General features: G+C 42.2%; 1 protein-coding gene across 2 annotated transcripts in view; it reads left to right on the forward strand.

Moving 5' to 3' along the window:
• LPCAT2 (lysophosphatidylcholine acyltransferase 2) overlaps nt 1-15,715 on the forward strand; it is a 241,330-nt gene that overhangs the window by 154,106 nt on the left and 71,509 nt on the right. For both annotated transcript variants that reach the window (XM_086945191.1, XM_086945192.1), the window contains exon 9: nt 11,118-11,200. In XM_086945191.1, coding sequence (XP_086801317.1) covers nt 11,118-11,200 — 83 coding nt within the window. The remainder of the gene's footprint in view (nt 1-11,117; nt 11,201-15,715) is intronic.

Raw genomic sequence — 15,715 nt, forward strand, 5'->3', positions numbered from 1 at the left:
TTACTTGTATTAGATAACTTTTTCCTGGCGTCAGGCCACAACATCTGTGATCCGTTCTAAGAATGTAACTCCCGTTTGCGAGTTGCATAAAGAAGGGCTCTATCTGAGTTGCAGGTGTGACTAGCTGGTGGCATGAAAGGTTGTTTGAATTTCCATCACATGCTCCGTGTAAATTAATACCCTGACACAAAAGTATACCGCTTAGTGAATGTTTACAGTTGTCACCACTAAGAAATACATTTTTGTCACTGTCACTATAGCAAGAATGAGTGTATGGTAATTTCCATTCGGATTTTACATATCCCTTACCCAATTGTTCATATTGGCCAGCAGGTATGTACTCAAGGCACTTTTTAAATCGGAAAGTTGTTATCGGAATTGTGATAATTCCGTGTATTATCCATTCAATGACAGGACTCTCTGACATTGTCAATGATAATCTCTCGAGTTTTTCGATGCTCAGGATTGTATAGTCTGCTCCTTTCTGTGCCAAACTGATCTGTTTATCAGTAAGGTTAAAACTGGAAAACAATGACGTTGTGTTGATTAAACGCCAAGGCACATAGCCTGAACGAAGATTTTGCAGCGTCCAGCCTAATTCTATAATAGAGCGTAATTGAGATTGGCCATGTTGTAACATTAGCAAATCTCTGTCTATCACATCAAAGGCAGAGGATACAATATTGTCCAAAGAATATATTCTGGAAGACAGTCATTAACCCATTGTCTACCACAGAAAGTGATTTTTCCAAATTAATACGATCAATTTCTCGTATTTTTTCAGCAGTTTCAATTTGCTTTACTTTCCAAGCCTCGTTGTAAGCAGCATAGATACTGGTCGCTATGAAACGCTTTTGACGCTGTTTGCGTGGTCCAAGAATGAAATCGCGCAAATCAGCACCATCTTTTAGCAAAGACAAGTGTTGCTTAATTTCAGCCAGTGTGGACGTAGTTAGCCATTCTAGGCAGAGTTTCCCTACACTGTATGTTGTTATAATCCCTGGATGTTGTCTCTGGGAGTATCTAGGGTCTAATCTGGTCATTTGTAACCCCTGTGTTTTATTCAGGAATCTATCTTGACAGCTGTTTGTGTCAGTAGGCCAGATTAACCACTTTTTCCAATCAGGATGTGTTCTGTTGAAATGTAAAATTTGTGACACGTCTAACTCAATATCAGCTGTTGTATTCTCAGGTATTGGCTTTGGTATAGACGGTGTTTTAAGGTCTTTGATCTTAGCTAGGCCAAGACAGGATGTTTGGTGTACAGTATCATTAAAAAATAACATTTGTTCTGGTATCATGCGGGTTCTAAATAGTGCTTCTATGCCTTGCACCTGCCAATCTTTTGTACCCCAAATTGTTTTCGTTTCAATATTATTTTTCCAATAATCAAAACCAAATGTCATCATTTTGTCATAAAATGCTTCTGAATATATCAATTTAGAATTTGTCAGCATTGTTTTCATTCCTGTTTTATCTAACAGTTTGTAATAAAACGTTTCTGCATCACTGGTGTTAAACCCTGAGAAGTATTTGAATTTCTCAAAAAATGCTTTCGAACTGCTTTTAGGTGGTGTAGAACAATGTTCCCATTGATTATACATAAAAACATTTCTAGGCTGTGCAGATTTATGCAAGTAATGATCCCCATAGTGGGTGTAACAGAATAACTGTTCATAACTAGATGAACCTTGTAAATAATCATGATCTGTGAATCTAGCTGACATTACTAAATCAGACATCATGTCATTAATACTGTTAAAGTCCCAATCATCAGAGAATGTATTTGGTGTCACAAAGTCACTTAAGGAAACCTTTAGTTGATGAGGATACTTCAGGATTTCGACCGGACCATATATCTCATAGTCTGTTTTCTCCCATACTACCCCACCAGGTATTGGAATTGCTGTGACATTTACTGTTGACAGTTCTCTTTTCTTCACGTGGGATGATCTGTGTGGTTTCAAGACTAGGTTGATGTTCTGACTTGCTGTGTCCATTGTAATATATTTTCCTTCAATGAATTTTCCCAAACACAGTACCATGATGAGCCAAAGCAGGAGGAAAAATACACCTAGACCAAACCAGAACTCTAGCCAAGGGGAAATTAAGTAGATTTCCTTCAGTTGATGAAAGAGTTCCGTTGCTTTTTCTTTAAAAGACTTTTTTGTTTCTGGCATCACTTCGGGGTCGTTAAAATCTTCAGAGAAGTTGTCGAAGTTGATGAAATAACCAGAGGCAGTTCTGTCAATTGATGGGATCGTTTTTTCAATCTGTCTCTCGGTAGCACTTTCTGATGCCACATCATTGTAGACTGGTGTTGTTTCTTGACGAACTGTTTCAATCTGTGTTTCAAGAGGCACGAGTTCCATGGCATTATTGCATAGTCCTTCATTGTGCACTGCAGGCTGATCGAATGTGATGAGTCTTTCAGTTTGAACCTCTTGGATTGTTGCAAGTTTGGGTATTCTGTTGTTTCTTGGGAGTCCACTGGGCCTACTGTTGATTATAGGCCACATGCTTGTGGTTTTACCAGATCGATAGACACGACTCTGTTCTCCTTTTTACCAGCAAGGGGCGGTAGCACAACTGATCTTGTTCCGGTGACTGCTAAGACAGGTACTGCTTTTCTGTAAGAAGGCCCAAATTCCTTCTTAACCGCGATCTTTTCTCTGACTAGATCCCCAATCTTTGGAATCCAGACAGGCCTTGCTGGGGCTGTTGCGGGGGGTGCCTCGTCAGTGGTACTTGGCTGTTGCTTTAACTTTATGTTGCTTAATGATTTTCTTGTTTCATTCAGTTCCTGTAAAACAGCCAAACGGTCTTTTACATCAAACTGCGTTTTTTCTTCTTGTACCACTGACATCTGACTATCGAGGTCCTGAACGTTCATTCTAATTCCGAACAATAGTTCGTATGGGCTGAAACCTTTTAGAGAATTTCTTGGCATGTTGTTAAGACTAGTCTGGACACTTATTAAATGTTTGACCCACCCAGCGCCTGAACCTAATACCTTCGCTGTTATAGATTGCTTTATGTCACGGTTTTTTCTTTCTACCACACTATTCCCTTCGGGGTGCGACGGACAAGAATACCGCAACCCAATTCCCATGCTAGCCATGGCCTCCTTATAGGCTCGAGAGCTGAAAGCAGGACCCTGGTCAGAATGGAACGTGGTAATTGCGTATATGCCGATATGGACTCGCAAATCTTTTATAACCGTTCTAGCGTCAGCCGAGCGCTGGAGGCCTCATTTTTTAAGTGCTTTTCGCCTTAACTGTGTACACTGGGACGCGCTTCTCTTCTTTGATTGCGTAGATAGACCGCCTTATGCTGTCTAGAAGGGATCCTGAAACTATACTGGCCTGTTCATTTCTGCGATCTCGGTTGCAGTTTTTACATTTTTGAGCAAAACATTGAATATCTATACTCATTCCTGGCCACCAGTACTCTGATTGTAATTCTTTCAGAGAGGCTTTGATTGTTTGGTGTTTCAGACCCAACCCCATGTGTGCTTCCAGTAAGAGGAAGCCCCTCCTGCTCCTGTTTGGAATTACTCTGTCCCCCACTCCAGGGATTCGAGCAAAAGGAACGGAGTTTGCATCGATTATGTATGCATAATTGAGTGGATAGTTTACGGGTAGTGCTGCACAGTCGCCTTTTACGGTCGTTTTTACTGCCAGCATGGTTTCCCCGTCTATGTATTTATCTGTACGCTTTTTTGTGGCTACGGAAGCTGGGTTAGTTGCTTCCGATTTGGCTGTATTAGCCAATGAATTCCCTGCAACGTGAACGCCATCACGTTGAAGACTCTGTGCGTGAATCACGTGAGTCTTTTGTAGTTCTTTGTGTAAAAGAGCTACCTCGTTCCAGAGCTTTTTATGCTTTATTGTGGCACCTGTGTCATCTTTGTAGTCGTTTTCGATCCAACTCTGCAGTTTGTTATTGTAAGAGTTGACGCAAAAATGAGAATCGCACACTATAAGTGTGGGGAATTCGCGTTCTGCATTTTCGAGCGCCATCTTTAAACATCTGATTTCAGTTCTTTGAGCCGAACAGTACTTTACTGATTCAGTTTTTGTTATTTTCGGTTTGATTTTACCGCACAGCCAACGACATTTAATAATCGCACATGCTGCATCGTAGGATTTTCTCTCTACGTTGAAATGCTGTACAAAGCTATCTGTATAGATTATACAGGCATATTGTGGGAGAGGCAGAATTTCGATTGGCAGAGGATATTCTTCTTCATATTCTAAATCATTCAGTTCTTCAAATTGCGGGGCGAAATAGTATTTCACATCTTCCGCTCCTAGAGAATCTATGCACTGTATCCATTTCGGATCCAGTGACACTGTAGGCAGGTTTACTGGGCTGAATAGCGCCTCGAAGGCGGATTCCGCTGTAAGGATATTAATCCGTTTGCCGTGTGCTAATTCTCGTTCATTTGCTAATGCGATTTGCACTGCGTTCACAGTTCTTTCTGTGCAACTGAATGTTTTTTCTGCTTGTGTGTACAAGTGGGATTTAATTGAAATAGGTACCTTTTCTCCCTCATTAGAGGTCAGGTACGTGAATCCGCATCTTCCTGGGATGACTCGGATTACAAGATCGATCGTGTTGTCACGTATATCTAATTTAGTTTTTGCTAACATGTCTGTTTGCAGTGATCTCAAAATTTCTGTGTGTTTTTAAGTCCAATTGATTTGTTTTAAATCAGGTTTAATTAGTTCGTAGAGAGGTTTAACCCTCTCTGCGTAATTTAGTATGTAAGTTCTTCCGAAATTCAGAAAACCTAGTATTGATTGTAAATTCTTCAGCGTTTTTGGAGCTTGGAGTACAGCGCACTTCTCTAAGAAGTTGTCCGCTAGGCTTTTTCCTTCACTTGATAATTCGTATCCTAAAAATAATACTGTCAGATGGGCAATTCGAGACTTTTTAAAGTTGAATTTGTAACCCTCTGCTGCGAACCCAAGTATAATGGTGTTCACTCTTTTCAAGTGAGTATCCAAGTCGTCGTCTGTGAGATAAATATCATCTAAGTAAGACAATGCCTCATCATCATATATTTGTAGTAACTCTGTTACTCTAGCTGAGAATAGTCCTGGGCTGTTCTTGAACCCCTGTGGGAGTCGACAGAATTTTTTCTGTGACCCAAATGCGGAGAAAGCGGTCAAATATCTGCTTTCTGGTGCAATGTTTTGACAAAAGAAACCATTAGAAATGTCTAATGTCGTTTTATATTTTTTCCTAACTATGTTATTCATTAGGGCTGCACTATGCGAGTTTTGTACTGCAAAAGTTTTGCAACACGTATTAAGATGTCTGTAGTCCAAAACTAGACGATATGAATTGTCTGGCTTGGAGACAGGAAACAAAGGATTGTTCATTTGAGAGGTGCATGTTTCAATCACCCCCTGGTACTCAAGTTGATCTAAGATCTCCCTGACTTGTTTTTTAGCTTCTTGCTTTATGGGATACTGCCGTTGGGCAGTTGGTTCACTTTTTAGTTGGATTTTGTGAGGAGGAGAATCCTCATCCCATCCTACATGATTTTTATATAATGCAGGTGCCTGGGCTACTGCCCATTTCCTTGCATATGTATATTTTTTATGAATCGGTATGTGATTCGAGAAGGCAGGCATAATCACTTCTTCGCCACGAGGGCACTCCCTGACAAACTCTGGGGGCCAATCTTTTTCAGCTAACAGAATATCATAGCCTTTTGAGAGCTTATCCCAAAATAGACCCTTAATTTTCCTAGTCTTATCACCCTCTATACGCAATGTTATTTCGTATATTTTATGGGGCTCGCTAAGTCTGGCGTCGGCAGTTTCAACCTGAATGAATTCATTCGTGTCCACTGTCTCCAGATGACTCATCAAGATCTTGCGCGCTATACTGATCTCTGCTGCACTGTCCAACATTGTCAATGCCCACTCCCCGTTTTTCAACTGTGTCCTCAGTATTCTCGGCATGGTTGATTACTCTAATACTGGCTACCTTCTTTTTCTGAAATTGAGATTTCTTATTTTGAGCAGGTTCCTTGTCTTTGGACTTGGTGTGCTCTCCTGGGTCTGACCGTCCTCTTCTTTCCGAATTCTGTGGAGAAGATCGAGAGGGACGTGTATCAATACTTTGATATCTATCAGTTTTTTTTATATTATCCCTATTTCTAAGGTTAGATCTTTTCTCAGAGGGCTCCCGTTGGGGAGACTGGCGTTCTCGAGTCGGAGTTCTCTCCCTCCGTCGAGGAGACCTTCCTCTGGACTGGAAAACTTTTTCCTTGGGAGTGGATTGTTTATTTCCATCCCAGCTCTTTTTAGGAGTGTTTAAATTATTCTTAATAATTTTTCAGGATTTTCGAGCAGTTGGGGCTTAACTGGTTTCCCACCCAAGCTGTCTCTACCTAATTCTTCATAGCACTTTTCTATGATTTTTGCAAGCTCAACAGGATCTTTTATATCTGTTTCCCTCAACTTCTGGCGGATCGCCACAGATGCTGCTTCTCCCTTTATGTTGGCTAATAATATAGCCGTGACCTGCTTGAAGTCTTTCAGTAATTTCATACCTAGATTTAAAGCGGGCTCTGGACCGAATTCATTTTGAATCTGTTTTAGCACTTCTGGTATTACCGCCATAGACGGAACACCGTGTGTTTTTGTGTAAATGGAAGCAAAGACTGTACCCCAAGTGTCGCAGTCCTCCACGTGTGGTGCGATTCCCATAGGAAGGCAGATGGTCAAGATTCTGTGTTTCTCAATAGGGGTAGTATCAGGAAATACTGCCTCTATTTGAGTGATTTTCTGGGCTAACCAGAAAGGAATTTGTTCCCGTTTTGCGGGTGTTTTACCAAGACATGACTGTATGTTCTGTGGTGTAATTTTATTTGTGTTCCCCTGATGAGGGGTCAGCTGTGGTGTATTAACAGCTGGCTGGACTGTTGCAGTCCGCATTACATATTGGACTAATTGCCTATGTATTTTTATTAATGTGTTTAGCTGTGCTAACAGCTCTTCTCTAGACATTCTTGCAATGTCAGGATGTGGTGTGTAGCTGGCTAGAACCGGCCACGTGGCTCCTGGTCTACCTAGTGGACCGAGCCTGGTAATGTGATCATTGTGTTTTAGGGCGCCATTAAACCAGAGCAGGTGCTCTTGAAATTTAAGTGGGATTTCAATCTCCTCGAAAGGAGCGTACTCTCCCGGAGGTTCCTCTATTTTGTAATAGTGAAACTCTTTTGTTCTAGCGTTTACCGCTGGAAAGTTTATCCATGAATAGAATACCTCTGTCTGCCGATACTCGTGAGCCTCTATCACGAAAATTACTGTACCACCTTGAGGTGTCAGTCCGTTTTCTATAAGTTTTAAAGTTATAGATCTTCTTAAGTGGACCGGGATGTCGATAGCATCCGGGTCAATCTGTAGGAGACTCGAGTCTTCCTCTATTAGTTGGGCTGCCAGTCTAACTGCTTCCCTTTCTTCTTCACTGTCTGTCATTTTTTAGAAATGCAGGCTTTGCAGAGTAGGTCTCCAAGGAGACAAAGATTAGGTGCACAATATTTTGGAACACTGTATCCTTCAACGTTGAATAAACCAGAGCTTTACATAGGAATCTCTTCCTACTAAGGTCGGGCGGATTTTAACCTTTCACCCACTCCAGACGTCTATTGGAGTATTTACGGGAGAAAGGGGTCTGTGAAATATGCACGACTGAGTTACTGTATAAGTCTTGCGTTAGTTTATCGCCTTACCAAACGTTGGGCGCCATGTAGTGTAGTTCCTAGTTTCCCACTAGGCCCTGCGCATTGGAATAACATAAACAGTAGTATCGACGTGGAACTGCGGATATTCCAGGCCTCCACTGACTATGCTAAACTTAATTGGGTTGTGTTACCAACTAGCTCAGAGGTCACTGGAAACTTTCTTCTCTGCATAGGAAGTGATCCGCTTCCTTGGCACAGACAAGAAGGGATTCAGTTTTCCAACAACCGTGCAACATGACAACTTTGCTCCTCAGATCAAGAGTCGATCTCTAGGGTCGTGTGAAACAATAGAAATGTATTTCACTCAGTCAGTCTAGTGCAGTTTACTTTCACGAGATGTAGAGAATAGAGAGACGGGCGTTAGTCAATAAAGGGTTAACATTTATTGAACAGTCTTTCTTCTCGTACAAGAGAAATGTATTGCCACAATTGCAATAATTGTTATTATAAAAAGTACGTACAGTAAGATAAGTATTGCGAAATAGAACTGTAAAAGCATTGATATGGTTTCTTAGCCATACAATGGTTTAAAAGTAATAAAACATATATACAGTCATATATACATTTGGCTAACGTACTCAACTGGTGCTTCTAACTAAGCCTACCCCAGTGTGCCTGACCTAAGCCTAACACGTGAGAAGGGGAGTAAGTAAGTAGCTTTAAGTTAAGTTGGTTTTGCCAAGGTTTGTTTCAAGAATTCTCGTCTAAGGGTTTAGTCAACACCATACCTCTGAATAGAATGATGGAGGATTGGTATCTCCTTCAGGGGTCTCTCTCGATATCCCAGTCACCTGCGAGGGTAGACCGGAAGCGCCGGGACTGGATTTCTCTGCACGAGAAATGCAGCGGCTTCTTTCAGCGCGTCGAGGAAGGAGGGGTGACAGCGTCCGCGGGCAGCTGGAATCTGCTGGATGTCTTCGCAGAGGACGGCTGCTCGGCTCCTCAAGCGTACTGCACCATAGTTCGCGCTGTAGCGGCGATAATGGTAATCAGCAGCTTCACCACCACAGGATAGCAGGCTGCAGCGACAGAGTGCTAGTTTTTACCAACACAGGGTCATGCAGGCAGCTGGCATCAGCAACAGGCAACGAACTCACAGCTCGTATCTCTCTCTTTGCTTAAGGCAACGTTGGTAATATTTATACCTGACAGGCGCCGGGTTTGACGCAAGTTTGCTGGACATAAGACGTCAACTAAAGATGTCACTAGGAAGTGACAGTTATCAGTTGCTCATTAGAGTTCCATTACTAATCAAAACATAGCAAGCGGGGATTTCCAGGTTTTGCTAAGTTTTATCTTGTTGAAGAACTCGGAGTGTTATCTAGGAATATCAGATAGTGACTGCTGCTCTGTCATTGCACTAATTGGTCGCAAAGGAAGTAGCAGAGAGTCATGCTGGAATGTGGCTCTGTTCGTGTGAGGCCAGAGATGACTTTTCAGAAAATCGCACTTGAACGGTTATGCCAATATAGGGAATAAATGGATTTATAGCCGAATAGGGGCATAAGGTCACAGTATCGATCAGGAACCTAGATAAGCACGCAACATGATCATCAGCAAAAATGGCTTTCCGTAGTAGTACTGAGGGAGGGGCTTTAGCTCCATCCTCCTGTTGATTATTTTGAGTACAGCATTTGATTGGGCAGAAGTCATGTGCTTCCACTACAGGAAAATGATTGTTTTGCACTTTCTGCCTGTGGGAATGCGTATGACCAATGCACCAAGACTGAGATGGTTGTGGTGACAAGCCAAAGTCCAAGGCTAATTGTCTGAACTATTTATGATGAAAAGGCATGACAAAGCAATAGGCCTCATATATGTATTGTGTTAAACACATATTAAAGCAAATAGACATTTAGGGGTGAATTGTTATTGATTTTGTTAAAGCCTATAGAGAGGTATTTGGTTACATTGACTTTCACGCCTCTGACAAACTCTGATAATATTTGTGAGAATCTCTTAAAAGTAGTTGCACGCGGTTTTGCCAACTGTACTTTGAATGCATTAGCAATTTTGTGACTGCATGATGGTTGTCTTGTGCAAAATGTTATAGAAGTGGGGATGTACTGGTTCTGGTGACAATTCAAAGATAAAGGCTGTAGGCCTGATTAGCTCATTGGGAAAAGTTATGTCTGATGCCATAAGTCTAATCTGTTTATTATGAAAAGCAGGCTTATGTATTGTGCAAAACATATGTTAAAGCTAGTAAGCTGTTATTGGTAAATCAGCATTACTTGTAAACAGGTATTTTGTTTAATAAAATCCCAGACAGGCAAGGGTTTTGCTGTCAGTTACTTAATTTGACAAACTGGGAGAGTAGGATATTTGTCTCTCATAAGCCCTCTTCAGCCATTGCTCTTTGAGTGTCATTCACACTTTACATCTATACATAACAGCCTAGGGCGGTGGTTCTGTAGCCCCGCGAGTGATGGCATGTTGCCTGATCCCATGGGCACATCCACTTGAAAATTACTATGCAGCAGTATCAGAGCTTGATGGCCAGTCCATTAGTTTCATATTTCTAATTTTATGGGTCCATTTTTTTCTTTCCTTTTCTATTTTTTTTTTTTAATTCTGCCAGGCCAATCACTTGTCTTTCGCTTTGTCTATAGAGTGGAATATTTTATTTCATCTACAGGGTGGCCACAGGTTGTAAACCAGCCACCATCTTGCAGTGGCATAATTCACAATGTACAATTCCAAGATGCCCCCATGATGCTTGACACATGGTTACAATTTTCGAATTTCAGTACAATATACACCACGTACAAAGAAGCCATTGCAAGATGAACACCCAGTACTATATTTAATTATTTTTAAATGTAAGCATGCGTCTGCCACGTTTCAGTGGAAAAAATTGCAATGACACTAATATATAATCAATGTGTTGTGGACGGTACCAAGTGCATGTGTTCAGTATTCTCATTAGATGTACATGAATGGGACCTTCTCCTGGTCTCCTCCTTAAGTGTAAAATAACTACATTTCAGTAACTTCCAACAGAATCAATTCTTGATTATGTTTTAGTGGGAACATGTTTTCAGTTCCTGACCTTTATTATTCAAATTTAGCTTGCATATAATTGTTGAATTTCTGAGTGGGTTTCCTTGTGGACGGATAGGTATGTACAGGAATGAGTTACTGGGGGAAGGTTGGATTAATGAATGCAAGAATGAATGACAGAATGCATGTATGGTGGTTTTTATTGCCTAAATTAACTAGTGACCGAAAAGGCACTTTCATTTATAAGCCAAACCTAATGTAATTGCCAACTCATATTTTTAACACTTTGTTCTGAATTGTGTGTAGTTACTATACTGATGTGGGCTTGTTTATTTTACTTTAACTACAGTTCATGCCGGTTCATGTTCCTACCAAAGAAGAGATCAAAGATTCTAATCTGTTTGCAAACAACGTCCGTTCAGAAATGGCAACGTACGTACCTGTACATGTTTAGTAATTTTTTTAAGGAAGCTAGCAATGCGTAATTATGTAATTTCTTAAACGATCTTTGTTCACAATAATTATTTGCAGTGTTGACCAATGAAAAAAGGAAATATATGAAGTTCACCTTTTCAAATGTTTAAAAGCTGAACACACTATTATTCAGGTAATATGGCTATATCAATCATAGGACATAATTCAGATTTCGGTGGGCTAGTTCCTCCTTCGCAAACATGAGTCGTTCGCATTAGTTCAAGTGCATTATATCCAGTGGCATTTGTAATACTGCGGACGGGATATCGGTTACGTTTGTGAGGGAGCAACCCATGCGCTCAACTCGAACTCAGGCCCTAAGTTCTAAAATCGTTTAGACTTGGGTTGTGCACATGGACACAGAAATTATACTTGGGGAATAGAACAATGTCAAGTGCAGCTTGGTGATAACTAGATGGTCAGATGTGTCTTGATCTGTAGAATCATACAATGATAAAAAGGCATACTTTCTTTTGGTGTGTAAGTAGAGTACTTTTATAGCATTTCCCCAACTGGGAAGCAGTGGAGCACTCAGCAGAAAGACAAAACCCTAATATGTTAAAAAGTCTTAACCGCGGCATAGAGGAAGACGATACTTAATGGGTGAGGGGATATTTTTTTATTAAGATGTCTTCAGTTTATCTATACTTAATTCCATAAGGTTGGTTCTCCTATCCGCTACTGACATGACATGACTCTCCCTTATTGTTCCTGCTCCCAAATCTCTACTTCTACTTTTCCCTGGGACCCAGCTTCAACCAGCCTGGCCCACCTTTCCCTAATTTCCTACCCTCCCTAGCTTGTGATGTGAGTAATATGATAACATGCCAGCCTAACGCTCGCATTTCTAACCCCGGATGAAATCAAACATTCCGCACCATTAGAATATGCCCAGGCACCAGACTTGATTTGTAAGATTTTTTTTAATCATAGCCCCTGTGTGGTGGTAGGTGGCGTTGCGTAGCTCCGCCTAACTTTTTCTCATCTGTTTAAAAGTTTTCTCTCTGAACATTTCTTTCCAGTGTGCAAGGAAATATGTCCCCTTCTAAAACCACAGGACCTGAGCCTTGTAGGGAGTGTCTCAAATAAATGTCTGTGATAGAACCCTGTGAAGTATATCTCTGGTCTAGGACGAACCACAATCCAAGTCATACGAGGAGTACACTGATGCACCCAAAGGCGATTTGGGAGCTCAAAGCTGTGTATAGTTGAGCTCTGAAGGAAGCCACATAAGGGCCCCTCCTGCTCAAAGTCTAGGACATACGCATTCTGGCTCTGGGGCCGGTCCTGCTACAGGGTGTCATGATCTAAATCTTCAGGTAAGTCACAATTCACACGAAGAAACACAAGCAGCAGCCCTAAAACTGCCCTTTCCATTCTCTCTCCAAGAAGTCAAGAGGAAGTTAAGGTGCCCCGTGGTCTAGCTGTTAATCCCCTACTGAGTAACCAATTCCACAGTTGATCCCGATGCATTCCAAATTACTGGGTCCGCTGGCAATGCCACAACATATATAGAAGTTTGAGGAGGCCATGCTCCGCATTTTGACTCCCTCTTGTGCACCTTCATGCCCCTAGCACAGTGGAGAGCTCTACTTTCTTTGCCATCTGTGGGTCCACCCTCGGTGCTGCCTCTGCCCCCTGAATCTGATTTGGGTTTGGCTCCAAATCTGGAAGTGACTTTTCACCTGGCCCAATGATCTATGCCGATTTTTAGCAGAATCAACTCTGCAATAACTCCACCAAGCCCGGAGAAGGATGTCAATCTCATAGTTCTGTCTGACTCTGAGCCATATCTGTCTTTACCTCAGCTGAAGCCTACTTACCAGGCCTTCCTATACTCTGATTCTGAGTCCTCACTGTGTCTGGAAGCCAATTTCCAGTGCTCTAACAACTGTTCGACTCAGGCTCTGATCTGAGCCATCCCCCTTTTGGTGATAATGGTGATTATAGTTGTGGGGTCTTCCCCAGCCTGGCTACCCGCTAAGGACTATGCCACACACAGAGCTTAGTATAACACGTTTTTATTCTTATGAGTGAAACCACAAGCCCAACATTCTAAACCTGCATTCACTTTGCTACACTTATGTCGCAGTTCTAAGGAGTCCATTGGAAGCCTTAAGGGTTTCGTCATTGCTCAATCACACAACACTACATCTCCTCCTGTTAAATCCCAAAAATATTTTTTTACAGATAAATGCACAATTGTAGCTCTTTAATTAGTCTTTGTGCTGCTTTGATAACACCTCCTAACGGTGTCTTCGGAACCTGGGGAAAGGCAGTAGAAATGCCCATGACCTGCGTTGGCAATGTACGAACAACAGCAGTCAATGGATGTTCTCTTGTCCTTTCAGACCCAGTTTCTACATTGCCATCAGTGCCTGATGAGCAATGAGCCACATGTCGGAAATGAGAGGAATCTCGAGTAACAGACTTCCCAGGACTTTGAGTCACAACATGAAAGGGCTCGGCATCAAAGGGAGCATCCAATTTCTGTTTTCTAGATTGACGGACCAGGAAAATAGTCTTTTTCATGTCGATGCTTGTCAGTATAGGCCTTCATTTTCCTTGTACGACCTAAGTCTTTTTCATAAATGTCTTCCTCAGGACTTGATCTTCTGGTGGTCCAATGAGGTAACTTGTTGTCATGGCACTTCGAACATCAAGATTGCAGGGATTTCTACTGTGGTCGAGTGAGGGGCCACACAGCCTGAAGAGTAGAATTCTAGACCGATTATGTTGAGTATGACACTAAGGGATTTTGCGCTGTCGACAATGATGGGTTTATTGTTAAGTAGCTTCATCTGATCCATCCATGATTAAACCTGCGGAGGAGAAAGTGAGGAGGAGAGGAGGAGGAATACAGTTTGAGGGATTCAGAATCAGTTGATGAGTTAACATCCAGTTTTGAATGGAGTTGAGAGTAGAGCTTAGGCTGGAGAGATCGTGAGTAGAGGCCACCTTGAGGTAGATTTGAGTGTCGTCCGCATAGAGATGATAGTGGATCCCATATTTACTGAGGAGATTTCCCAATGGTTCTAAATAGAGATTGAACAATGTGGGTGCAAGTATAGAGCCTTGAGGAACACCTTGACCTACCGCCAAAGGAGATGAAAGACTATTCACTATTTTGATCATTTGGGATCTATCAGAGAGGAAGGAAGCAAACCATTTAAGCACAGTGCCCTCCAAGCCCATTCTCTGTTGAAGAGTGTTAAGGAGAGTGTTGTGATTGACAGTGTCAAAGGCTGAAGAAAGGTCAAGGAGAATAAGAAGACAAGACTCCCCAGAATCGAATATCCACAGCACGTCATCAATCAATTGCAGCAGGGCTGTTTCAGTGCTGCAGTTTTGATTGAAAATTGCAAAAAACACAGTTGATGGACAAAATGTAGAACAATGTCATACATTCACCCCAGTACAAGGATCTGGGCCTAAATCCATCATTTTTTTGCACTCCACACCACCCTGGGTTAGACACTGGCTACATGCAAATCAGCTCTGACCCTGTGCCTCATGGGAACAGTCCAGTCCGAACTACCAAGCCATGTCTTTCCCAGACCGGAATCAAGCATCCAAGGACCGGTTTCTGGCTATCAGCCTTCATCAGCCTGGATAGCTTGACTCCAGTGGTGTGGAGAGCCTGGGACTCACGTCTGAGTATACCCAGCACACTCGGGGTGAAAATTGCAAAAAACACAGTTGATGGACAGAATGTAGAACAATGTCATACATTCACCCCAGTACAAGGATCTGGGCCTAAATCCATCATTTTTTTGCACTCCACACCACCCTGGGTTAGACACTGGCTATATGAAAATCAGCTTTGACCCTGTGCCTCATGGGAACAGTCCAGTCCGAACTACTAAGCCATGTCTTTCCCAGACCGGAATCAAGCATCCAAGGACCGGTTTCTGGCTATCAGCCTTCATCAGCCTGGATAGCTTGACTCCAGTGGTGTGGAGAGCCTGGGACTCCCGTCTGAGTATACCCAGCACACTTGGGGTGAAAATTGCAAAAAACACAGTTGATGGACAGAATGTAGAACAATGTCATACATTCACCCCAGTACAAGGATCTAGGCCTAAAACCATCATATTTTTGCACTCCACACCACCCTGGGTTAGACACTGGCTATATGCAAATCAGCTCTGACCCTGTGCCTCATGGGAACAGTCCAGTCCGAACTACCAAGCCATGTCTTTCCCAGACCGGAATCAAGCATCCAAGGACCGGTTTCTGGCTATCAGCCTTCATCAGCCTGGATAGCTTGACTCCAGTGGTGTGGAGAGCCTGGGACTCACGTCTGAGTATACCCAGCACACTTGGGTTGAAAATTGCAAAAAACACAGTTGATGGACAGAATGTAGAACAATGTCATACATTCACCCAAGTACAAGGATCTGGGCCTAAATCCATCATTTTTTTGCACTCCACACCACCCTGGGTCAGACACTGGCTATATGCAAATCAGCT

The sequence above is a fragment of the Lissotriton vulgaris genome, chromosome 12, assembly GCF_964263255.1.
Source record: "Lissotriton vulgaris chromosome 12, aLisVul1.2, whole genome shotgun sequence".
In the NCBI taxonomy this organism is placed as follows: Eukaryota; Metazoa; Chordata; class Amphibia; order Caudata; family Salamandridae; genus Lissotriton; species Lissotriton vulgaris.